General features: G+C 40.7%; 1 protein-coding gene across 1 annotated transcript in view; it reads right to left on the minus strand.

The window, feature by feature from the left end:
* PLCXD3 (phosphatidylinositol specific phospholipase C X domain containing 3) overlaps window positions 1-26,331 on the minus strand; it is a 91,068-nt gene that overhangs the window by 19,830 nt on the left and 44,907 nt on the right. The window contains exon 2 of the mRNA XM_042804868.1: window positions 13,312-14,020. Coding sequence (XP_042660802.1) covers window positions 13,312-14,020 — 709 coding nt within the window. The remainder of the gene's footprint in view (window positions 1-13,311; window positions 14,021-26,331) is intronic.

Consider the following 26,331-nt stretch of genomic DNA (forward strand, 5'->3'; position numbering starts at 1 on the left):
AACTCCATTTCTCAGTCTCAAATTCCATTTTGATTGATAATATCCTACTTAACACTCTACCAGCTGCATTACTGAAAACCCCAAATTTTCCTGTAAAATTTCCATAAAATTAGTTACAAAAACAAATGAAGATCATTTGACACCATCCACCTTTAGCAAAACCTCATCAACATTTATTCTACCATCCGTTAACCTCCATATCTTTAACACTTCATTCCAGTCAATCTCTTTAGTCTTGCCTTTTCGTGAAAGCTTGTGAGGGCTCAGACCATTCCCCTGACAATTTTAGATAAGGGTGTTACGTTTGCTGCTCTCTACTCTAAGCCACGTCATAAGTCTGCTTTTAATGTGTGCAATGCTCATGATAGTCCTTCTGCAATTCTGCTGTGGACATTAGACAGATCATTCTCCTCTCTGCTTGAACGTAATGACTTCTTTCAGCTTTTATAAAACATTTTCACCAGTGATACCAGGAGTTGCAAAGAAGGCTCCAAGAGGAATCCTGGCTGTTCAGACACTGGATGAAAAACTAACTTCCAAGCTCCACACTGAACATAGCAGAACTTAACATGAAGATAAGCAGGATTAATATGGTTATTTTAACCAACTCACAAGGGCCTATCATTAAGGTAACAGTGGTACAGTTTACTTACTTCACTGTGCAAAGGAATCCACTGGAAGGAATAAAATTTGCTTGTTTCACTCTGGTAGATGAAATCCATTGGAAGAAATAAAATTTGCTTGTTTCACTCTGGTAGATATTTCTGCTGACCTCTGAGCTATCCTTTTTAACATCCATTACTGGCAGATTTTGAAGTCAAATGCTAATAGTCATCTTTTCTTTTAACTCAACCTTATAGCCAATGGTCTTGAAATGTCTAAATGATGCAATCAGTGGCAACATAATATGACTGATGGCAAAATTCAGAGCAGTCATAAAGCTGAGTCAGACTCTTCCACATTGCGTAGTCCCAAATCAGTAACTCTAGCATCTATCATGCTGTCCATCTTGATTTCAAATCATTTTAAGGAGGGAAGTTGGGCTATTTCAATTTTTGTCAAAATAATGAGGTTGAACTGAGAGAAAAAATAAAAACAGGTTCTGACTTACTTTTCCTGCTAAAAAGTAAAAGCCCTGGAGATGTGCCACAGTATTACTTAGACGAGAGTGTCTCTCTGAAGAATGCTGTCCTTCTACAGTGTTTATTACCATGCACACCAACTGAATTATTATTGGTAATAATACTGATACTTTCCTTGGCCAGTGGCATTCACCCTATAGCTAATGGGTAAAACTGTAATTTCCAATAGTCATAAGCAAAATTAAAATGGACATTAGGAATGAAAGAAAAAGTATTATATATATTGTCTGCAGACTGGCACTTGAACAACAGTAATATCGAGGGGCAAGTAGAGGCTGGGTACTTCAGTGCTGGACACTCATTGTGGTATTAAATAGATCTGGCCTGAAATCAAGAACTGCTGCTCAGTGAGAAACTCCAACATTTTAAAATGCGGTTTTGTTTCAATTAAAAAGCAAATACAAAATGTTGGCCTTTCCCATCAAATAAAGTTCAGAACCTACTTCTGAATACAAAAATGAAGAGCTGTGAATATAGAAACAGCATTAAATATTGCAATTAACACCCTAACATAAATCTGAAGACACAACAGAATTCATAGAAGTACAAAGTTGAAATGTTTTGACATAAACTATTTTGTTAAAATAGACTTCTCTCTGGAGAAAAACAGTGAAAGATGCATTCCTGATAAAAAGAGTAGACTTTAAGATGCCTCCAGTTTTCAATAAAAAGTTGTACCAATGGGAAAAAGAAAAAATGGTTTTGTGATCGCTGGGTTCAAACAATTTACACAAATATGCACTCGCTGTGACATCTAACAAAACTAACAACTGCAGACCAAACACTTAAAAAATGAAATAAAATATTAACCAATATACCACTGATGTGAACTCAAATTTGCTTTAAAAACAAAAATGTTTTCATCATGTCGAGAGCTCTTACTGGTTGTGATCAGCACTAAAAATAGGTAGACATTGTGAGAAGTCTCATGTTTCCAGTAATACTGGTAACTTCTGAATTGATCTCATATTTTATTTAATGAGAACTCCACATTGATGAACTAGGGTTGCTATACCACAAATGAAACAAAGCACATAACAGACCATCAGGGAAAAGGTAGACTAAAAAATGCATTCTGTAGCTTGTAAAAATATAGCAAGGAATTGCAGATGATGCATCAACATTAAACTAAAATCCTAGATATATCCTATAGATAGATATTTGATTGAGACACGGCATAACAAAGAGGTCATAGAATCACAGAATAGTTTGTGTTGGAAGGGACCTGTAAAGGTCATCTAGTCCAACTCCCCTGCAGCAAGCAAGGACAGCTTCACCTAGATCAGGTTGCTCAGAGCCCCATCCAACCTGACCTAGCACGTTTCCAGGGATAAGGCACCTACCACCTCTCTGGGCGATCCGTTCCAGTGTTTCACCACCCTCATTGTAAAAAATTTCTTCCTTATATCTAGCCTGGATGTACCCCTCTTTTAGTTTAATACTATCACTCCTTGTCTTATCCCAACAGGCCCTACTAAAAAGTCTGTGCCCATCTTTCTTATAAATCCCCTTGAAGCACTGGAAAGCCACTACAAGGTCTCCCAGAGCCTTCTCTTCTCCAGGCTGAACAGCCCCAACCCTCAGCCTGTCCTCATAGGGGAGGTGTTCCATCTCTCTGATCATTTTTGTGGCCCTCCTCTGGACTCACTCCAACAGATCCATGTCTTTCCTGTGTTGCGGACTCCAGAGTAGAGAGGCAGAATCATCTCCCTTGACCTGCTGCCACCCTACTTTTGATGCAGCCCAGGATACGGTTGGCTTTCTGGGCTGTGAGCGCACATTGTTGGCTCAGCAGCAGCTTTCCATCCACCAGTACCCTCAAGTCCTCCACAGGACTAGTCTCAATCCCTCCATCCCCTGGTATTGATGCTGTGACTTGCCCAACCCAGGTGCAGGACCTTTCACTTGGCCTTGCTGAACCTCCTGAGTTTCACATGGGCATACTTCTCGAGCTTATCTAGGTCCCTCTGAATGGTATCCCATCCCTCAGGTGTGTCAACTGTACCACTCAGCTTGGTGTCATCTGCAAACTTGCTGAGGGTGCTCTTGATCTCACTATGTCACTGATGAAAATACTAAACAGTACTGGTCCCAGTACTGATCCCTGAGGGACACTACTCATCACTGACATCCACCTGGACATTGAGGCATTGCCCACTACTCTGGATCCAGCCATCCAGCCAATTCCTTACCCACCAAACAGTCCATCCACCAAATCCATCTCTCTCCAATTTAGAGTGAAGGATGTTGTGGAAGACTGTGTCAAAGACCTTACAGAAGTCCAAACAGATGACATCTGTAGCTCCTCCCTGGTCCACTGATGTAGCCACTCCATCAGAGAAGGCCATGAGGTTGGTCAGGCAGGACTTGCCTTGGTGAAGCCATGCAGGCTGTCTCAGTTCAACTCCCTGTCCTCCATGAGCCTGCACATAGCTTCTAGGAGGATCTGTCCCATGACCTTGCCAGGCGCAGAGGGGAGGCTGACAGGTTGGTTGTTCCCAGAGTTCTCCTTTCTACCCTTTGTAAAAATGGGTGCCATGTTTCTCTTTTTTCCAGTCACTAGGGACTTCACATGACTGCCACGACTTTTCAGTTATGATGGGGGGGTGGTTTAGCAGCTACGTCAGCCAATTCCCTCAGGACTCTGGGATGCATCTTGTCAGGTCCTATAGACTTCTCTATGTTTAGGTTCCTCAGGGTGTCTCAAACCTGATCTCTTACAGTGGGAGAGACTTTGCTCCCCTAGTCTCTGCTTGAGGTCCATCCACTCAAGAGGTGTGGGAAGAGAGGCTGCCAATAGAGTTCATTCCCTCCTCCTTCAGCATGATGTAGAGCTGTGCTGGACCACTCTGTTCCATCAGCACAAGGCAACACACACCTTCAGCCATGCACTGAGTGCGAGAGTCCCTGTGGTCGCTCACGCTCCTCTTGCGGGATACACACCAAGCTGCACACTCACTATAGAGCTGCTGCAGTCCCCTTCCTCCTACAGGCCTTTCATACCAGATGCTGATGGTGGTCACCTCCACTGAGCATCTGCCTTACATCAAGAGTCAAAGACCAGCCAGAGAGACCTTGCACCCTTCCACCCAGCACTGACTTGGGGGGGAGATCTGTTAGACAGTACAGCCTCTGTCAGTGTGACCCAACATGTAGTATATTATGCACAAGCGAACATGCTGTTTAAGAAATGACAAGAGTTCACGATCATGGACCTGGAGAAAAATATACACCACTAAAAAATAAAAAATCACATGTGTGTCTGCATCTCAGAAGAGATGTACCCTGAAGAGTTGCACAGCTGGTATGGTTGATGATGGCTGTAAGCAGGAGAGAAGCCCAGAAGGTTACTGAGATGGCAGTTACAGTAACTGAGCCTTGTGGTCAGTCCATCCAGTGCATTATTTCCAGCTACTAGAAAATAAAAAAAAGTCCTGCCTGAGCTGGAAAATGTTTTTCAAGCAACAGCCCACCTATAGTTCTCATGAGAAATAGCTTAGAAGAAAAAAAGCCCCAGATGTTCATCATATTGATTACTACTTCCACAAACGTTCCTCAGACTGCAGAGCTCAAAAATGGAGCTTTCCACCAAGAGAAAACTGTTCAGCTGGATTTATGTCTTGCCTGTTCTAGTGCAGCCAGACAGTAATAGCACTGAAACGCTGTCTGATGGAGAGAAGGAGCCAGCAGGAAACACCACTAGGTGAGACAGATTATTATCAGCCAAATGCTCTCTGCGCTGAGATTAGCAACAGGCTCAGAACTTACTGTGAGTGGTGTGAGAGCAGGGCAAGAGCACGGCTCTCATTTCCAGTGCTGCAGCAGTGACCCTACTCATCCTTCTTGGCTGAGCCCTGTCCTTTACCATCTGCAGCAGGATGCTTAACAGATAGACCAAACTGGACACAGTCATTCGCCATGCTATGTGCTCACGCTCCAGAGAAGCAGCACCAATCTTGGACAACACAAAAGTACCTTGATGACCTTCCAGCAATGAGCTTCAGTACTGCCTGCCTAGCACCCAATGACAGTCTGAAACTGCATCTCTGAGTACAAAGCATCTTTTCCTAATTCCCCCTAAGGGTAACTTTAAAGACTGATGGTTTCAGATTTAATTATTTCATCTTAACCATCACTGCACCTGCAGCTGAAGTAAAAATGGAACTTACTTGGTGACTCTTTGCAACAGCCCAGAGGAATTAATGAAAACAAAGTAAACACAGTATATGTGGGAGGACAGAGATGGTGAAAGTTGGCTAAAGAAAAGATGTGGCAGCAGTGGTCCTGAGCAGAGGCAGATCCTCCTCCTGACACAGGGGCAGCAGTCATGAGCCCCACACAACCGCAGCTCAGTTGAGACAGCAAGGAAGGGTTGTAGGAGTTGAATCCTCACTGCTTTGGCATTTTCCTCAACCAAAAACAGGGAACAGAGGTGTTGGCCCTGTTGTTGCTTTCCTCCAGTAAGCAGAAAAACCAAGGCAAACTGTAATGAACTTAGCTCTGAGGAGTGGCTTGCTCACAAAGAGGCAAGCTTCTTTGTGATATCCACACAAACCTTGGGAAACAAGGCAACAAACTCACTGGCTAAAATGATCCCTTGCCAGTTACTCAAGCAACACAGTACACTGCCATCCCTGTAGGAATTATTTGGATTATGGCATTGCCTCAGATCTGTGATTTGAAAGGGTCTCACCAGTTTCAGACTTCAGAATATGTAAATCCAAGTAGGAAGGGAATAAAGGTTGATGGCTGTCCCCCTCACTGTCTAGCAGCAAAATTAAGGGGTCCATCATCCAAGATCTGATTTAATTCTTGATTTACTATACAACAGTGCTTGCTGGCACAACTGAGAGCATCATAGCTCTGTTTGAAAAGTCAAGCAGGTTTCAATACCCCACCATGAAACAAATGCTGATAAGGTTCCTCCTTTGTGCTATAGCTCAGAAAAAAAAAAAAAAATCAGTGGAAAAGTGCCTGCATCTCACCATGGTTCCTACCCCACTCTCATCTCTCAGACTCCTTCATATCTTAATACTATTTTATGATATAATACATTTTGGATGACAGTTGCTTAGTTACAAAAACTCTCAGATCAACAGCTACAATATTAAAATCCTGACAAAGGTCAAATCCCACAGTATGATCATTCAGTGTCTTAAAGACATGTCTTATATTATTTTTATTAGTGTCTGAGATAAATACTGAAAGCACTTTTACTATAATCGGTTGCGCTTTGTTGAAGTAACTGCACAGCCTGGGACAATACATGAAATGCTATCATTATAATTATAGACAAAGTCTTATTATTATCTTAGGCTACATGAAGTTTATATCTTAGACTTCCTCCCCGCCCCCCCAAAAAATAAAAATTAAATCCTGGAATAAAAATGGAATTATGAAACATCTGCCTAGGAGTAAAGTTTTAGAGAAAAAGATCAATAAAATGAGGTTAAACATTTCCAGACTTTAAGAACAAAAGAAATAAAAATAAGCTTTATATTGTATCAAACCAGCATCTTTCCCAAAGACAGTGGCTCCCTCAAAAAGAATTGCATTGCACACCCACAGACTTTACTGAATTCCTAGGGAACAAACTTTATCATCTTGGTTTTAATGGAAGAAAACCATGGGCATTTTTACACCCAATGGAAGTTCTGCATCATACAGAAGGTGTTACATCACCAACACCTTTGGCCTGGCTGCCTTCCATATTTACAAGTCCTTTTCCACTCCCCCTGTTCCACCCGTTTCTTTGGTACAGATGTGGCACCAGGGTGCCAAGATCCCTTACTGCTTCCTCTGGATGCTTTGCCCCAACAGAACTCTGGCTATAGCCTACATTCATAACTGCTCATTTAGTCCACAAAGGCTACTTGTTTGTAAGTACAGGGAAGCATTTAATAAAATCAATTGCAGGCTTGCTATACCTTCTGACAATGGACCCCAGAGGCTTTCTGTAGCCAAGGTTTCCTTAGCCTGCCATCCAAGTGGAGATAGCCACTGCTGACATTTGGGATATGCCAGTGACTTCTCTAGGGAGAGTGTGGATGCATTTTCCCTATATTTCAATTGAAAGCCCTGTAAGGCTTTGGAGGATGTTAAAAATTGCCCAAATCTATCAGGAATGATACAACACATGCAACAGTTTTAAGAGTTAGCAGGAATTTTTTGACAAATTCTATCCTCATCCTACCACTCCAGGACCATGGAACAGCTACACAAGATTAAAAACACATAGTGACTGGATGTTAGTCCAGGACTGTCCAGTTCTCTGCTTAAAAATTGACAAGGATGTGCCTATATATCTACTCTACTCATTTAGTCCTGAAGGCAATAGTTTGAAGCATTTAATTGCTAATAAAACATAGAGAGATGGATGTTGTCATACCTACTGAGTTTGTATTTACTTGAGTTTGTATTAAATGTCTTTGTATTACACAAAGTCATTATCAGCTTGAAAGCCACCTTGTGAGTAAATCTGAAAAGGCTTGTTTGTGTAAATCTCTGTGCTCATTTTGTACCTTATAAATGAAGAGGAGAATGACCAACCCATCAGGGAACCGTCCCCTTCACAATGAGGTAAAAGCAGCTAGGCAGACCTAGGCCCAGCATCGACAAATGAATTTCCCCTAGGGTCAGCACTTGTTAGCATCTATTAGCTGTAGAGTTTCCTTAGTGATCTAAGTAATGTCAGAAAGAACAAAGAAAACCCACTGACTTAATGAGCCATTTGCAATTTTACTACAGCAGCTGTTCAGATTGAAGCATGAAATTTTTGAGACAAGTAGACATTAGTGGCAGCTTACAGCATCAGGACTATGGGAATGGACATTTCCTTTTCATGATGAAAAACACTTGCTGCTTTCTGTATATGCAGGGTCAGACTGTGCTCAGAGTGTGATGGTCGGATCACATAAAATGCATTTACAAGTAGTCACACAGCATATACTGTGACTGCAAGCAGGTGTTTTGGTGCATAACACAATAAAAGTTACAAGCGGGCAAAATAAAGGAAGACTGTGAGAACCCCTACTCCCAACCAGAAGACACTAAGCCAACTACCTCAAACACCCCAAAGCTATGCCACTGATAATGCTGGTGCTCACAGAGCTGGTGATCACCATGCCAACTTCCTTTCTGGACTAAATCCCACAGGCTACAAATAGGTATGTAGATAAATACTTTTCCCTAACAAAGTTATTAAATATCCTGTGCTCTTGTATTTTGTGGCATTTTAATACTATTCCATGTTCATCACCAAAGCCATTAGACACAACCACCCAGCACTTCCCAAGGGAACATGATACTAAAATCCTTGTGCAGACAGATGCTCTGATGATGAAATGCCACTAAAATGTCTGCCAGAAAAATCAGCCTGAACACACACAGCCCATTTGGAATTCTACTGCACAGGCCTGTTGACGTGGCATCTAGACGCTTCAGATGAAACCAAGGTCTCCCTGTGCTCCCCTGTGCGCAAACACAGAGACTGCCTCTTGTGTGGAAAGACTAGAAAAGTAATTAAAGATACTTTGAGGAAGAACAGAAATACTAAGGATTTGGCTGTATTCCCCAGAGTACTTCAGAATTGCATAGTAATATACCAGAATGATAGTTTGTGCCTTCTGGGGTAAAAAAAAAAAAAGCAAAAAAAAAAAAAGCCACCTCCAAAAGTCTAACGCAGTGAGGGACAAGTGTGCTTGTATCATACACATTGGTGAGGGATCAAGTTCACAGTTGCCTCTCAACATTTAAAGAGCTCACATACCACCTGTGCTGCCATGAGGTTGCCAAGTCCTAAACCCAAACCAGCTCATCAGAGCCCACTGCTCTCCTGCAACCCATAATGGAGATGGACATCAAGGTTACAAGCAGGAAGCATGCCCAGAAAATTAGCAAACTACAATTGCCACAGTTGCCATTTCTGTTGTTTTTCTTTTTCACATAAAACAGTTTAAGAATGGCATCAGACAGTACCAAGTGTGGATCAAAATATCATCAAATCCCACTGTTCCAGCAACACAGAAACTCAAAAATTCAGTTGGCTGAGCTATCACTTGGAGTAGTGCACCCACAGTAACCGACTCAAAATTCCCACTTCTTGCAATTTCAGGGATTATTTTTCATATAATATCCACCTATTTGCTAGCTAAATCTGACCCTGCTTACTTTATGACTGCACCCAAAGATGGCTTTTCTCCAGACAGCTTCTGTGGGCTACTTACCACCCTTTTGGTTAGTAGTATGGCTGCTCTGCCTCCACTTCAAAGGTTCGTTCTCATGTGTAGGATTTTTATTTATTTTTTTTTTTTATTTGCTTTGGTTGCTAAGGGGGAAGATTTAGCATGGTAGGCAAGGATTTAGTGACATATGAGCTACAGGGAACATTATCCTTTAAGATTAATTTGGAAATCAAGTGACAATTGGCTGGGTATGTGTTTATTTTCTATTTCTTGAAAGCTTTAAAAGTACCACAGGGTTTTTGCATCCTCTGAAGGCAATCTATTCTTCTTCTTCTGTATTATTCAACCTCAGAGACAATAAAGAGAATATCATGCTTGTCTCCAGTGTCAGAGATAAAATTACAAATTTTACTGCAAATCAGAAAACAAACTCGATTACTATGAAGAACAGCTCTACACTCATCAAAAGGTTGTCTCACAACTGCCTTTCAGATATACTAAAGGCAGCTGTCTCACTGTGAAGTTAATTCAATAAGCAGAGAGAATTTAATTCATTTGGTATGTACTATTTGCTAATCAAAGTGTATTTCTTGGCATCTAAACTGTGCATGACAGAATGTTAAGCCTGAAAACATATTGTTAGCCCTCAAAGTTTTTCATCAAATCCAAGAAACATAATGTGCACGCAAGTGAACGATTCTCCTTATTCGAGTAATGAAGATGAAAGCTGCGTTACAAAGTTTTGTAATGCTGAACTGAGGTCCTAGGAAAAGCTTATGAGAAAGGGTTTTCCCTCTTGTATTTGTGCAGGATAGAAAGCTTGATGACTTTGTAATTTCTCCTTCTTTCAAATTATTGTCCCACAGAGCATTACCTGTGATGACAGCAAAGCCTGTGAGCAATCACTATCAGTAAAAAACAGTCCTGGTCTACTGAACTCAGTATTAGAAGCATGAAACTGGTGTTTTTAATCAAGGTTACCATCACTTCCCATCTCGCATATCTGTGCTGTGGGGAACAGGTTGAGAAAAACATCACTTCTCCTTCTGAAATTATCACCTTAAGAGACCGCTCTACTGCAATTTGAATATGTGAACATCCACCACCAGAAGCAGCCATGATGAAAAGCTATGAAACCAACCATCTTGGCTAAGGAGCCACAACGTAAGCTACAAAGCAGCAGAAAGGAACATGCACTGCTGCAGTGTCTTCAGTTTTTCTGCTCTGATGGATGCTGCAACTGAGAGAAACCAAATTCTCCCTCTAAGGTGTCCTCTGCTCTTCAAATCATAAATAATCTCATGAGTAACAAGTAACTTCAGAGATCAAAACCTGGGATGTTTTATTGGATCCGAAAAGATCTAAACTTTGCCATATTTTCATAATTAAGTCAATATGTAAATGAAAACGGCCACTGTACAGATGGTCGAAAAAAGAGACAATTACAGGTTTTATGGCAAAGAAAAATTTCTTAAAAGTAGCACTTAATTTAGGGAGAAAAAATCCCACATCAGCATTATTTGAAAAATTCAACCTTATTACACATTTGCATTCAGATATTTCAATGTTCAATGTGCAGGAAAAACCCCACCCAATCATGGTTAAAAAACTGCCACCGAAAGCATGATACTGCATTCTTAATGTAAAGCTCTTTTCCAGCAGTTATTAATAAGCAGAAAATAATATAATATATATAAATCTATGCACCAACGGGCAACAAAAGCACATATGTTATCTACCTGGACACAATAATGGGATTTGATCTGTGTATTTACTCTGGAAAGGACAGAATAATCTCTTTATAAATAATTACAATATGGTTCAAAGTAGCAAACACAGCCCAGATGGAACATAAGCCCCAGCTCCTTTAGTAAAGATCATATACTTTTAAGTTACTAAAACATTAATGCAGCAAGATTGAAGAGAATTCTGTAAATTTTACTAATTGTGCTTCGTCCTTTAATTGTTCATCTTTTTTTTTTTTTTTTTTTTTTTTCAGGATCATCATCAAGTGACAAGCAGTTGAGAATACTTCATGTTTACTTTTAGAGCAGTTAACTCAATATACAAGCTCAGTTTCCATGTAGATTAATACACATTCAAAGCCTGTGTCTTCCTGAAGTGTATTTTTGTAATAAAAATACAAATAAAAATTCAAAATGAGATGCCACAGTTGGAAGACTAAATATCAGCTTTGGACATAATTTTAAAGGTCCATTTCTTTTGCAAGGGTTAAAAGAATTATATAAAGAAGGAAAAAAGTGCTCATGCAGCCGACATGATTACACGCTTGTGGCTCATGTGAAAAATCTCAGTTGCAATTTGGAGAAACAACATTTACAGGTATTCCTGCACAATTATTTACTGACATTTCAAGTTACGTATCATCTTGAAATTTACAGTAGAGAAAGGCATACTAAGAGTTCAAAGGCTCAAGTCATTCAGAGCTCAGCCAAACACATCCAGAATTCACTTGAAGTTTTTATTTTTCCAAACAGCTTCAAGGAAGCACATTATGAGCCAGAGAACAAGAGAAGGTTTTTAAATGCCTATTTTATTGATGTAGTGAGTTTTAAGAAGAACCTGATAGTTTGTGCTACTTAATGTTCTAAAAGAACACTCAGAAAGATGTTTACCAGGGAAAACAAATCCCTGAACAACAAGGTGAGTGTTTAACAGTAAATCCATCAATGAAGTAGTATTTCAGTACAGAGAAGTGCTCTTCAGACCCAGCAGAAAGGCAGATCCCAAGTCCAATGGAGCCTGTAAAAACATATGTGGAGGATATACAAGCAGCTGCAAGTGCAGTCATACAAGCACTTCTGAACCATATTCCCCTGCTTATAAAACCTTCTGTGTCAGTGTTTTATCATTTCAGGTAAAGTTTTTCCCTCTTTTTTCAAGTTAACAGTTGCTTTGGAAAGCTGCCATAAAAATGGCTCAACCTTTCCCAAAAATGAGGCATGTTTTCTTTGCAGGTTGCAGTGTCACAGACACTGCATCATTTACCTCATAGAAGAGGGCAGTGTTCCCAACAGACCTTCCTGACACAGGCACATCCATGCAGAGCAGAACATTATCAGGCCACTGACCTCCATTATAAATTTTTTACACTCTGCAACCCTTCTTTCTTATAAGGGGGAAAAAAAAGCTCTTGTGTCTTGGCATTAAATTTCATGTTTCCTACCAAGTTGTCAAGAACACAGTCATACATACATGCCTTTAAGCTGAAAATTGGCTGTGATTTATCAAAGTCAGAATGGTATAAATAATGCATGTCTTGCACAGATGGCTTTTTTTGTGATGTAACAACTAATGGCCTGTCACACAGTATTCCAAGTACAGAGCCTCTACAACGGTCTGCAGTTTCTTTCCTGTATGATAAATGAAGACCTGCTAGAAGGCAAATTCTCTCTAATGATGTCCTGATACCTTTGATATAATGTGTGATGGTATGCAGAAGGAAAAGCCACTTACCCTTAAGGTGTGTAAAGGTAGTTAAGGATGCAAATTCTGCAGTGTCGGGCTTTTCTGATGAGCCAAAATGAAAAAAAAAAAAAAAAAAAAGCCCAATACCTGAAGCCTGATGCATAAATAAAAACTTAAATGATCTAGATCATTCAGATAGATTTGTCCACACCTAGTAAGGAAATCTGAGGCAAGATGTTCAGTGCATATGGTAAGAAATCACATTTGAAAAATAAAACAAATGGAAAAACCTGCATTCCATAAAAAAAAAAAAAAAAGGCTAAGCCAATCCTGTAAGATCTCATTAGGCTTTAGGGTCAGATTTTCTTTCAAGATACAAAATCTTCTCCTTCAATGTGTTTCTCTTTAAATATTTTAGGATTATGCCCAAGTTCTGACTAACCCAAAATAGCATGGAAGAAACACATCTGCTGGCGTTTCTTTAAAAGGAATTAGAAAAGCAGCATTACCAACACACACATCCAGCATAGTCAACACGTTACCTCCCAGAAACTTACCTTTCTGTGATCGTTTCTCTGAGACCACTAGCAACCCCTTTCACCACTGTACTAGCCTTTGGCGTCAGCACTACTTGAGATATAAAAAAGGAGCCCTTCTTTCTTCTTTCGGTGATTGATGCCTGGAGGAATTGAATCAGTTTTTCTGGATCTGTTGTGTTTGCCCAGGGAGCTGGCATCATCTGGCCTGGCCAAAGAAATGGTACCTCGAGAGCCACTGGACTGTGGTAGAACACCAGCACTTGGTGTTCCTTTTCCCACAGGTACTGGAGGCTGACTTCATGGGCAAATATAGCAGGACACATTTTGTTTCCGTATGTGTCTCTGAGCATTTGGACAAGCTTTTCATGATGGTATTTCTGCATCCCATAGAAGTGATTAAAGTCCAAGAAGACCACTTCTTTTGGGTGGTCAATGAGAAATGCATTGATCTCTTCCAGACCCTCCTTGACTTTGGCACTGAATAAACCATGAGCAAAGTAGAGTTCATTGTCTGGGTCTCTGGGCTTGGTGGAAATTCTAAGATCAAAATACCGTATACCTGCCCCCAGCTGGCTGGTGAAGTTCATGGTTTGTGTAGCCAACCACTTCCTCATCAGCTTCTTAGCCACCGTCCCAAAAACAGACACAAAATTCTGGACCGTCTCTGGCTGTTCAGGCCCAACTGGAGAGGCTTCATCAATGTAGAAGCTAAATGAGTCATGAGAGCCTAAAAACACAACAGAGGAAAATGATCAATATTGTATTCATATATTAAAAGTCATTAGTGATTCTTTCTTAATAAACATAATTTTCTGACGTGTACCAACACCAACAGACTCCTCCCCTGCCCTTTTTCTTAATATATTGCATTTATTTGGCAGCATTTACCCCATCAGCACCTTGCAGGATCTTGAAGGAAACGTAATGCCTGTTTCACTGCTTGTCTGGGCACTCCCTCGCTCTCTTCCAGCCCTTACTCAGGCCTTTAAGCTCACTGAAGTCAGTGGGCTCTGAATGTCAGAGCAATCCTTGTGTAACTCCAGCAAAGCTAGTCACATTATAAATCCCTAGAGCCAACAAGAAGAGGAGAGTCTGGCCCTGCACACTGAATGGTGCACTGTCTAGTTTGCAGAACCAAAGAAAAAAACTCAAACCAAACTAACAACATCCCACACATACTTTTAAAGCTAGCTAAAATATGAGTTGAAAAATGCCAAGGACATGTAACCTTTCTGACCTTTTCTTTATAATTCAAGTCTTATCTGGTCATCAATAAGATTACTGAATGCTGTTTTCCTTCTTAAATTTACCTCTAAAATTCTTTGCTTTCCTTTGCTACATAAGAACAGATAGAGCCAGAGATAGCATTGCATTCCACTGATAAAATACAGAAACTCCACTGCATGCTCTTGACAAGAACGAGACGCATCACTTAACATACTGATGTACAGAAGTTATCATTTTCCACTACATAAAGTTGAATACAAATATGTAAGATACTATGCAAAATTCTCCATCATAAGGTATGTCCACTAAAAAAAAAAAGAAAAAAGCTACAAAACCATAAAACAAAAAAACAACAACTTATTTTGTTCAGCATTTAGACATTTACATGAAAACAGCTGATAAAGCTAAGGACATCTGAAAACACATGATCATTCCTCTGTAAGGAACTTCGTCTTTCTTTATGGAGAGATGAGCGGACCCTAGGAGATGCTCATTGCCCTTGTCTACCACTAGCCTTCTGAATACCTGGTAGTGAAATCTGGCAGTTTATACAGAAACACAGTCTGGCTGCAGTGAGAGCTACAAACCCACTGTCCCAGGTGGAGGGGATGCTTCTGGTCAGACTTGCTATGGCCAGTGAGTCTGCTCCTCAGTCTATGTCATACAGCTTGCAAAACTCCTTCAAGGTCAGCAGGCCTTTTATTTCTGAAATGGAATGAAGCACTAGGCCCTCAGAGATCCAAATCCTAGCATCAGAATACGTTCAGAGCACAAGTCTTTCCTGATACTGATGCTTTTGTAGGTGCTTTTAAAAATTATTTTCCAAAGCATGCATGCAGTGGCAAGTAAATATCACATTAATGAAATCCTGCTAGTCAGGCATTTCTGATGGCAATGCTATTCTAACCAAACTGGAACAAATGCTATAAACTGAAATGACAGCTATAACATTTTCTTCTTTAACAAAAAGAGTCACGACAAATCATCTTAGGCTGTGGCTTGGATTTGGCTTTGTTTAATCTGAGAAAAGTCTTAAAATTTCGTACACCCCTACTTTTCATGGTTGTCTCTTTGAACTGCATTTTACTTTAAATATTAGATAAATTTTTCATTCTGATGAAGCTTTCTACTGCTAAGTGCTGAAGTGATTGCATATTCTTTGCAGAACCTGATTAGATCATGGAGTATCTGGTTACACACTGATATCCCAGGGGACCAGATCTACATACAGAATTTTAATGGTAAAATAAATGATTAGAGCAGTGATTTGTGTTTCAACAGTATTACTGGGAAAATCAATGAGATACATTAAATGTTCTGCTCAATGTAACCTGTACTAATCTAGAAATCAAAGCAAATCCAGTCTTGTTTAAAACAAGCCTAACTACTGATATTAGCAAGCAATGGATCTTGCTTGTCCGCTGAAGTCCTTTTTATTTCAGTAGGATTTTATGTCATCCTAAGTACATGTATAAACATGATCAACTGATTACAGCAGTAGGCTCAAAATGGTATTAAGATTAATTAAACCGTTTGCCCTTTATTGTCTAATCTACAGACACAGGCAACCTTAAGTTACAGAAGAGGTAGCTAAACTTGACCACCATGGTCAGTATGTAATACAGTGACAAATACTACTTAAAACTATTTGAGAGAGGCAGCACAGTTCTCAGAGCAGAAAACTAAGGTGAACAACTTGTCAGCAGGTAGCTTTTAGATACTAGTAATGCAAAACACAGAGAAGAGAGTGGTGGGGGCTGGGAATGCCACAGACACAAACAACTGAACATTACAAGCAAGATAGTTCATAAAAATATTTTTTCTTAATTAAGGTCTTCATACACATATTTGAGCCTAAAAATGAGGATTCCTATGTGCAAGTTACAGAGAAAAGTCCAAAGTGCACTGAGAACCTCTATGTTTTGTGACCTGAACAAGGAAGTACTGTTAAATACTACAAAAAGAAAATAAGGCTTGACTTAACTCGGTTGACAAAACAAAAAGCATATGTCAGCTATTCAAGAGTATGTAAAGATTCTGCCTGATTCAAAAAATACAGCAAAAGTTTTGTCTTTTCACACATATAAGTAATTTGAACAGGTCATTTTAATATTTATTTTCATCATGCACTCATCTACATTTCCTCTTGCCTTCATCCTGTGCTGTTGTTCTAACCAGCTTACTCATGAAACTTGTAGAAATTCAAAAATCCTTACATTTGGCAGAGCAAATTAGAGTATGATCTTTTTCACTGTCATGGAAAATCACTATGTTCCTCATAATGAGAGAATCCTGTACAAACATAGACTTGTTTTTAGGAACCAGGTTTCCTTCCAACCTTGCTCTGGAGCATGGAGACTCTTCCATACTACTTTGCCACTGGGAAGCTGACTTGCAGGTGCTTTGTATCCGAATCTCAGCGCCCATAAAGACAGGATGCGGGGTGCACACAGAAATACTAATGCAGTGATGCCTGCTATCTTTGGAAGGTAGCAGTGCTTGCACACCAGCTATCTTTATTACAGTAGGGCAGAGGACACACTGACCTGAGGTATGGGGCAGTCTACCAGAGACTTCAAAATCTGAGACACAGGGTAGCAAAGAGAGGGGAACTGACTGATCCCAAGCCACACAAAGAGGAGGATACTTCTCTTGTGTGCAAACATATTTTCTCACTAGTTTACTAAGTGTTTAGCACTTTCTTAAAATACTGCACACTGTTTTCCGACTATTTCAACAACATACCATATCACTGATCCAAGGAATCAAGGAAGACTTGTGGATCAGGATCAGGGGAATGGCGAACAAGGGGTAAGCATGGTATGCATATGCTACACACTGTCCAGTCAAGAACAGGAAAGCGGACAAAGCCTTTTTTAAACATCTGGAAGATGCCTCATAATTGCAGCACTTGTTTTCATGGGGAACTTTGAGACATTTGCTGGAAGAGCAGAACAGCAGGCCACAGGCAATCTGGAGAGCATCGAAGACTTTTCTTCTGCAGGCACTCCTTTAAGTAGACAAGGTGCACTGCTAGACATGGTACGAATTAAGGAAGAAATGGCCAGGGACATGAAGGCTGACGGCAGCCTTAGCCAGAGTGACTATGAGGTGACATAAAGATTTAAAATACTCAGGAAAGTGAGGAGGGCAAATAGCAGACTAAAGATCCTGGATTTCAGAGCACCAGTCTTAGCTTCTTCAGGAAATCGGGAAGTGGTAGACTGTGGTATAATTACCCTAAATTCCAAGAGACTCAGGAGAAATGGTTGAACTTGAAAGACAACCTCTCTAAAGCATATGAACAGTGTGCAAGAAAACACGGAGTTAAGTCAGGAGGCCAGGTTTGGTTGAATGGGTAACTCCTGAGCTCAAATTTAAAAAGCCATGTACAGAAGGTGTAAGCAGGGATAGGCCGCCTGGGAGGAACAGAGGAGGCATACAGGGAGGGAGATAGGAAGGGTGCAGCTTGGCTGGAGTTCCTGCAAGGGACGGGAAACCTACAAGGGATGGGAAAGGCAACAGAAAGCTCCTGCAGATTTGTCAGTAGCAAAAGGGAGCAAGGAGAATGCTGGCCCACTATTTAACAGGGCAGGAAACCTTATAACGCAGGACAGGAAAACTGCCAAAGTACTTGGTTATCTTCTTTGACTTAGTCTTCACTGACAAGTCTGCTCTCAACCACCCCATGTCTCTCTGCCTAGTACTTTCTCTTTTTCAGACTGCTGGTCATTAGTAAAAGATGGCTGAGTTAAGGACTACTTACGTAGATTAGGCACATATAAGTAGAGAGGAAAACACAGGATTTATATGAACATGCAGAAGGCACTGGCCAAGGTCACGGTAAGGCTGCCCTCTCTCACCTTTGACAGGTCTGTTGATTGGAGGAGGCAAAAGTTACACTCATCTTCAAAATGGGAAAGCAGGACAGTCCAGGAAACAACAGTCTCTCAGGGAAGATCACAGAGCAAGTCCTCATGGAAACCATTTCCACCTTATGAACAGTTAAGATGTGACTGTGAACAGCTACCATGGACATAGGAAGATCAAATCATGACTGACCAACCCGATTGTCTTCTAGGAACAATGATTGGCTTTGGGGAAAACAAAATTTTCCTTTTACTTCATCTGTTACTTTTAACACAGTTTCACTTAATATGCTTGCAGACTAACTGGGAAGACAGCGACTAGACAAGCACACTGTAAGGTATGTGAAAAACTGCCTGGACCATCAGGCTCAGAAGGTAGTGGCTGAAGGTTAAAGTCTGACTTGCAGCTGATTACAAGCCAATTGTTTAACATCTTCATCAGTGACAGAGACAATATGATGGGGAGCAACCTCAGCAAATTTGCAGGTGAAACCAAGATGAGGGATGAGGTTAATGCTCTGGAGGGGAAAGTTGGTATTCAGAGAAACTTCAGCACAGCAGAGAAGCTGGATGACAGGAACCTTAAGAAGTTCAAAGGCAAGATGGACCCGGGACAGACAACCCCATTCAGTAGCAGAGCTGGGGGAATGAACTGGCTACAAAGCAGATCTTCAGAAAAAGACTTGTTCACTCTGACATAAGGAAAAACCAAGTTCCCCATAAGACCTGTTAAGCCCTGGAGCGGGAGTCCGTCAGGGCTGGACTCTATCCCTGATTCTCAACGCCTGGCTTAAAAGCCTCATCTAATTTGGAGTTAGCTCTCTTTCAAGCAGGGGGTGGACCATATGACTTCTGGAGCTACCTTCCAATGTAAATTATTTTGTGTCTGTTTATTCCCCTCCTCTCCCAAGATTAAAAAAAAAAAAAAAAAAAAAAAAAAAGATTATTTTCTTGTCTCTCAACCTTAGAGGCGATTATCAAGAGACACTTAAAATGTCTGCACCAGCCATGATCCAAAAAATAAAAGTGGTCAGTTGCAATCACTGAGACATTAAATTTTCATTAACTCAGATGTGGCTAAACACTGTTTAGATATTCAAGAGTAAAATGTGCAGTATCACTTAGATTGCAAGGAAACAGCTGCTACTACTTGTACTAGGGAGAACAGTCTCCTGTTTTCTTTTCTGAATTCCCATAAGAGGACAATCAGGAATATATAATCCACTACAGCTCAGCTATGGACATATTTATGGCTTCCCTGAAGGGCTAAACCCCCCATTTAAAAAATAATTTGGCTCAGTGCTGAAAAAAAGTCCCTCAGGGAGAGTGCATTTCAGTTCAGAATCATTTCTTCAGTCCCACAGAGATTTACATAGAGGCACAGCAAAGCTACCATTTTTGGTGGCTAAGCTTTAACGTATCATTCATAAAGCCAGCAAGCATAGCTGAACTTTGCTCTGCCCTCCACTTGCCTCACTGTCAGCTCTGGCCATTCCTCGAAAATAACAGCTTGGTAAACAGCACCTAAAATAGTGGTACGGAATCGAACAGTGCTGCCCAATGTGCTCCTGACAGCAGCAATCACACCCTGAAGTCACTGAAAAACCACAGATAGAAGCAAAGTTTCACAGTTTTTGGCATGTTTTACTCTCTTCCCCTTCTCACATAGATCTCAAGCACCTCTTGTCTCTGCGCTGAGAGTTTTCCAACAGCTATTGGAAGTGGAGTCTTTTACTACTGCTTTCAGTGTCATTAAAAGCTTTACTTGCTGTTGTCTTCCTATGTTTAGATGACATTCCTTAGTGACTATTGTTGAAATGTTACATGTGGTGCAGCCTAACTTTTTTGAAAACATCCTTGTCAGTAAGGGCTCTACAGTGACTGACAGCAGATCACAACGTTTCCTGAATGTTGTGGAGAACATTTAGGACAAATTCCATGACCTCTGGTACACATGAGACCAATGCAGATGTTCTCACCAACTCATTTGATCTGTTCTCACCATCTTGTTTGGCCTTAAAAATCAATCAAACAAGGAAAAAGCCCTGTGAATCTTTACATAACCACACTGTGATTGATTTCAAGGAATAGCAAAATCTAGTCATGAACACTAGAGTTGGTGCACCTTAATATTGTGTTTCACCTTCTTTTTAAGATGGCTGAGCATTGTTCTCTCCATCAAAGCCACATCACATCTCAGGAGGTCAAAAGATGCTGCCAAGAGCAATGCAATTCAGACTTCACAGCCCAGTTACTTTTAGCATTCAAACTGTTTCAGTGATACAAGCTTTGTTTGATAAAAAGATTACCCAGGAGAGTAAACAAAAACAACTGATAAAAAAAAAAAAAGAGATTATAGGTGGTGCAGTGACTCAGCTTTCCCACAGGTAACTGCCTCACTTATGAGCTGTTCTTCACCACGAGTTGTGTACCCCTGGCACCAACCGACGGTCACAGGGATTAGCCGCCTATACACACTTGGCACTCCATGATCCAAAGGCATGGGAAGAGAGACAGACACTACCTCAGGTAATGCAAAAATCCAGATAATGAACAAGTCAGAGTGAGAACAAGAGTACATGGATGACCCATTCTTGTCTACATAGGCCCACTGGCTACATATCTGATCACATTAAGTTATAATGTAATGTGTACAGATAACACTCTGCTACCCATAAAATCTCTTTCAAGCCTCATAATCTCTGTTAAAACCCTATGAGAAACAGCTCGGCTCTCCAAGCACCGTGCAGATGTTCCTTGGTAAACCAGTTAAAGATGCACAGACAGCCCCATGCAAGTTAGATCTGGTGAAGAGGAACTGGGAAGCATAAAACTGTCCCTTTGCAGAGAGACCAGGGAGATTTCTTGCTTCAATCCCCAAAACTTTTGTTTTGTTCTGTGTCTGAATTAAGAAGCCTGCAGGGACTGAGATGGCCACCTTCCAGGTCTCACCTGCCCAATTTCCATGGTCACAACAACCCAAACTGCCATGGTTAGCTAAAGGTACAGGTACCTGGTGAGGAAGGTCATCCACACTCTTGTTCCCCCATCTCAACCTCCAAGAGTCACTCGGGATTTCTGCAACTCCCCACCTGCGTGTTCCTACACTGCCCATAAATTAGCCAAGCTTTTCAGGCAAGATCGTCAGCGGCACCAGCAGGATCATGCCTACCTTTTGGTTTTCTAAAGGCTCAGGAAATCTCAGTGGAAAGTTAGAGCAGTGGTGCTCTTCCCAGAGTCCCAGCCCACAAACAACCACATATTCTTTTAACTTGGTCTCAGCATGGGAATTGGGATTTTCATTAAAAATAAAAAGCTGGACCTTTCTCTACATGAGAGGAGTATTTTTTAATATGTAAGAATATCTGGGGTTTATGCAAGTGAATTATCTGATCAGAAAGTAAGGAAAAAAATATTTTATAAGTCCGCATTCTGTAGGTGGCGAGCTAGCCCATACATAAATCAAACTGAATCACTCCCTCTCAAGTGGTGAAAACAGAAGAGCTACTTCACTTTTTGTACATAAAGTCCTGAAGCTTCTATTGAAAGAGAGACATAAACCAAAACTAAGACATTTTCTAAATAAATCCATTAAAAAAACTTGAAATGTCTGTGAAGTAACATGAACACAAATCATTCCGATTTTTAAATCAAATCTTTTTCCAGCTCATAGTGCACAAACAACTTTATATCCAGACAGTTAAATCTTCCAAAGTCAACTGTTTTAACCTGTTAAGTAAGCATTTTAATGCTTTCAAATGATAACTATGGGGATGAATTAACCTTGGTTTTCAATGGGAGGTGTTACCGATGAAGTCCAAATCCAGAGCCCAACTCTAAGCACAGAATGTTTGAATGATTTTAATTATGTGCATGAATGTCTGGCCCAATGTCTGACAGAACCCCATTTTGCTTTATGTTCTTTCAGGAGAATAGAATTCCAAATTGCTTTGGCATTATATTAACACCAGATAAATTGAAGTTGTTGAATATCAGGGAGCAGTAAGTCAGGCAGAGATATAAGAGAAAATGTATTCTGATCATGTTTGAGAATGTAAGCAAAGAATGTGGCAGGAGTGACAGAAAATGAAGCTGTTAAAGCAACATCTGCTACATTACTATTAACTTCGCAAGAATTTAAATGCTTCTGCAAATACAGCACCATCACAATTTCCCCAACAGGTATCTACTCCCTAGTCTGTCCACATCCTCTCTGCGAATTCTGTTGCCTCCAACAAACTCCTTCTCCACTTGTATCCCATTCTGCCTTGAAGACCTCGGTGATAATATGAGAAAAGGAAAGGCAACATTTGCTTCCTTCCTGTCCTGTTACTTCCCAGGACTGGCAGCCTCCTTCTCAATCCTCACCCTCCTCCTGCAGGAGATAAAGGCCCATTTTCCCTCTGCCACCAGGTGAGTCCTGGACCAGCCATCAGAATTGCAAATAACTATAACTCAGACCTTGGTCCTGTGCCTAGGGACACGGCATCAGGAATCTGCACTGTGATGCCTTATCAGGACTGTTATTGCAGACAAAGTTGTGTGACAAAGGGACAAGCTGAGAAACCAGATAGGTGCACAGTAATTAGTATGCAAAGATTTTAGCATGGTTTGCTTGCAAACATGAGCAGAACTACTTTGTACTAAAACCTACTTCAAAGTCATATTTTGTCAATCTCTGCCAGACATGGTTTCTAATACTACTTCTGCCATAGGTGGAACTCTGCACTTCTCAAGGAAAACATCTCAGCTGGAGCACCTTAATCCACATCAAATGTCATAGCACAACTACAACAGACGCATCAGCTACTGCATCAAAGGACACAGCCTAGAGCTGCACCTGGCAAAGTACAAAACATTCAAAGCCCAGCACAAAGCAACTGTTTTTTCATCAGTGTAATACAGAACAGAGAGTTTATTCTTCAGAGAATCACAGAAGAGTTGAGTTTGGAAGACACCTCTGGAGGTCAACTGGCCCACCTCCCCCCCTTCTCATGAGTCCAAATAGAAGTAAATGAAAGAAAGAAAAATGTTTGCACAGATTACTACTACACTGAAGACTGATCAAAAAATACCTGTCTGAACCAGCTTCTTAGCTAGGAAGAAAGAACTGGTAGTCCATCAGTCTGGAAATGGCATCCCATATCCAGTGACCCACTTTCAGATCTAGAATGATTTTTGTCCTCCCTATAAACAAATAAAATTTTCACAAAGAATTTTAAGCAACTACTTACTCTTGCTCCTCTGGCACCTATGAAATACTCCTGAGGATCATTTTGTTTTGTACCTTTGAACATGGCTACTATTTTCTCCAAGGGGAGTCTACAACTGTTGACATTGCCAGTAATCTCCATGACCATGACAAATCACTGTTACTGTTCCAAGTTGCTTGTTAAGAGGCAGCTTGTCGACTGTGGCAGTGCCTGCACTGGGGAAGTGTTTCTGGTCACTACACTGGGCCAAGATCAGTGCCTCACCTAAGCGCTACTTTCTTCCTCTAAGGAACTCACCTCTAAAATCAAACAGATTGGAAGGTGGGGAAGGATCTACTTAGCTTTAAGGCCCAAGATAACTTGCAATTATCACAGTACGATGGGCAAGCTCAGCTAAAAATGTGATTAGGTTACTCATTATTCTATTTATGAACACAATACATTTAGTGTCCATAAAAGTACCCACAGTCTCTTTACAACTCCCTCCTGAAAACAAAAAGACCAAGTCCCATTTCTCTTAGAACATTACATCAGTTAATTCTGCATTTCAAATTCTCAATACTCTGTTGATAAGTAAAGAAATAAGAAGAAGTAAGCTGTAATTATATTTCTAGCTCTCCAAACAGTGTGAACATGTTCACAACTACGGACATCACAAGGCCAATTCTGCTAAAGAAACTATTCTTTAACAGAAAATTATCACATGCTGCCCTCCAAAGAGCATGTTTCCCCTCTCATTTAGTAACTTCCTTATTGTCCTGTAATTATTTGTGTAGGAGGAGGTGCTATAATGTTTTCTGAGACACTGCTAAGTGTAGATAGCCTCCTACCTCTTCCCAGTCAAACCACCTCCAGACAGATTTCCTTGCAGACTTCATGCGGATAGCGCACAGAAGACAGCATGGTGGAGCAGTATGCAAATGATGGGGGCTTTCCAAGAGCCCCAGATTACTGTACTCCAAAAACTCACCATTAAGTGAATTAGTAGTTTCATCAAAGGTAGATCCTAAACAAGCCAGTCTTCACTCGGACGAACACAAAACTAACACCGCTGGAAACCTGAAAAAAGGCTGCCAGATCAGGCCATACTGCAGGGCAGAGCATGCTAATTCTCATGTTTAATGAGCTCAGTGGAGGCCTCGCCCAGTGCCATAGTGGGAGCAGGGCAAGGTCTGGGCAGCAGCACTGCTCACAACCTCTCCCCATCTCTGCTGCCCCTTGTGCTCTGCTGAGTGCAAGACAGGCCACCAGATTACCTGCAGACATCTAAATGCAAACAGTGTGGGGAACGCTTTTGAATTATAGATGTAGAAGTGGAAATGACCATGTTGAGGACTGAAAGAATCAGTTGGTGTGCCTTTCCCACTATTTTTTCCAAATGTGATCTAAACCTCTCAGCTGTACACAGAAGAAAAGGTGGAGGAGGAAGGCAGTAATATAGCCTTTGCATATACCAAATGCAGAAAAAAAAGCCCATTGGAAGTTTGTGCATTGCACTGAAAATTTTAAAAGGTGCAAAAGCCTTAAAACTTAAAGCCTGCCCTATAATAAGTCATAAAAAACTTACTTTTATTTGTTCAGTCAAGTGAAACTGTAAACATGATACACATAGCACAAATTCTTTAATAGAAGAAGGCTTCATTCACCTATCAGGCTAAAACCCAGTGGGATTCATGCAATAAGAACTTTAACTCAAACTTAGAAAAATTAGTAAATCAGCTCTTATTTCTGACACAGCAAGAGTAATTACCAATTTTTAAAAAGAATCTTTACATCAGGATTGACCAAGCAGCTAAAACATACAGTTTAAGATCATCAAAATTTACAACTTCAACAGCAGACCAGACACAGTGCTATGGTGTGCATGATGCAGGTTAAGCGCTGTGATAGGCAGACTGCCATGGCTTTCTCATTTATGAATTTGACTGAATATTTGAAGATTTAATAGAATATTCAATATCACATTAATAAGCATCACATACCACTTTGTATTTTATGAACAATTCTAATCTGAAGACAAATTATCTAATCACTTGGAAATAAAATACTTGGGGGCAGAACTGTAGCTATTGTCTATCACCAGCACTCCACAAATGACAATTCTTTCAAGTTTGTGGTTTTTTTGGGAACACTACAAACAAATCTAATATGCTATTTTTGTTTTTACTCTGCAAGTTCTCTGCTGCGTGTTCAGATGCATCAGAGATCTCCATCAGATCTGACATTTTAGTTAAATGCTAGTCTCAGAAGTACCATATTAGCTACTTCTTAATTCAGGGACTAACATACAAGAATGTGAACATTTCAGGGAGGAAAAAAATAGCAAGAGGTATATCTGATTCTACGCCTAAAATTAATGTGCCAGGAATAGTTTGGCATGTATTTATTCCAGCACCAGCTCAGTCTGACTGAGTATGTAATCGGCATCCAAGTCATATCTCCTGGGGCAATCCGCAGCACTTGAATTGTGAGCCAATAGCTTTGGCACTAGGGAGGAATTGCGATGACCCCAGGCAGCTCTGCTGAGCATGCGAAATGGCATCTCCCCACAGTGAGTGTTTTCTGATCATAATTCTTGTTCATAACCCTAATGCTGCCATTGACAGGACAGCCTTGAAGGGCAGTATGCAACTGAGGAGGCTTACAGGTAAAGAGAGCAGGCCGTTGACCTGTTCGTGTATCTTCCTCTCCATACACACAAAAAGCACTACTTACTATGTATAGCCATA

This window comes from Tyto alba, unplaced genomic scaffold, assembly GCF_018691265.1.
Source record: "Tyto alba isolate M040663 unplaced genomic scaffold, T.alba_DEE_v4.0 Super-Scaffold_42, whole genome shotgun sequence".
NCBI lineage: Eukaryota > Metazoa > Chordata > Aves > Strigiformes > Tytonidae > Tyto > Tyto alba.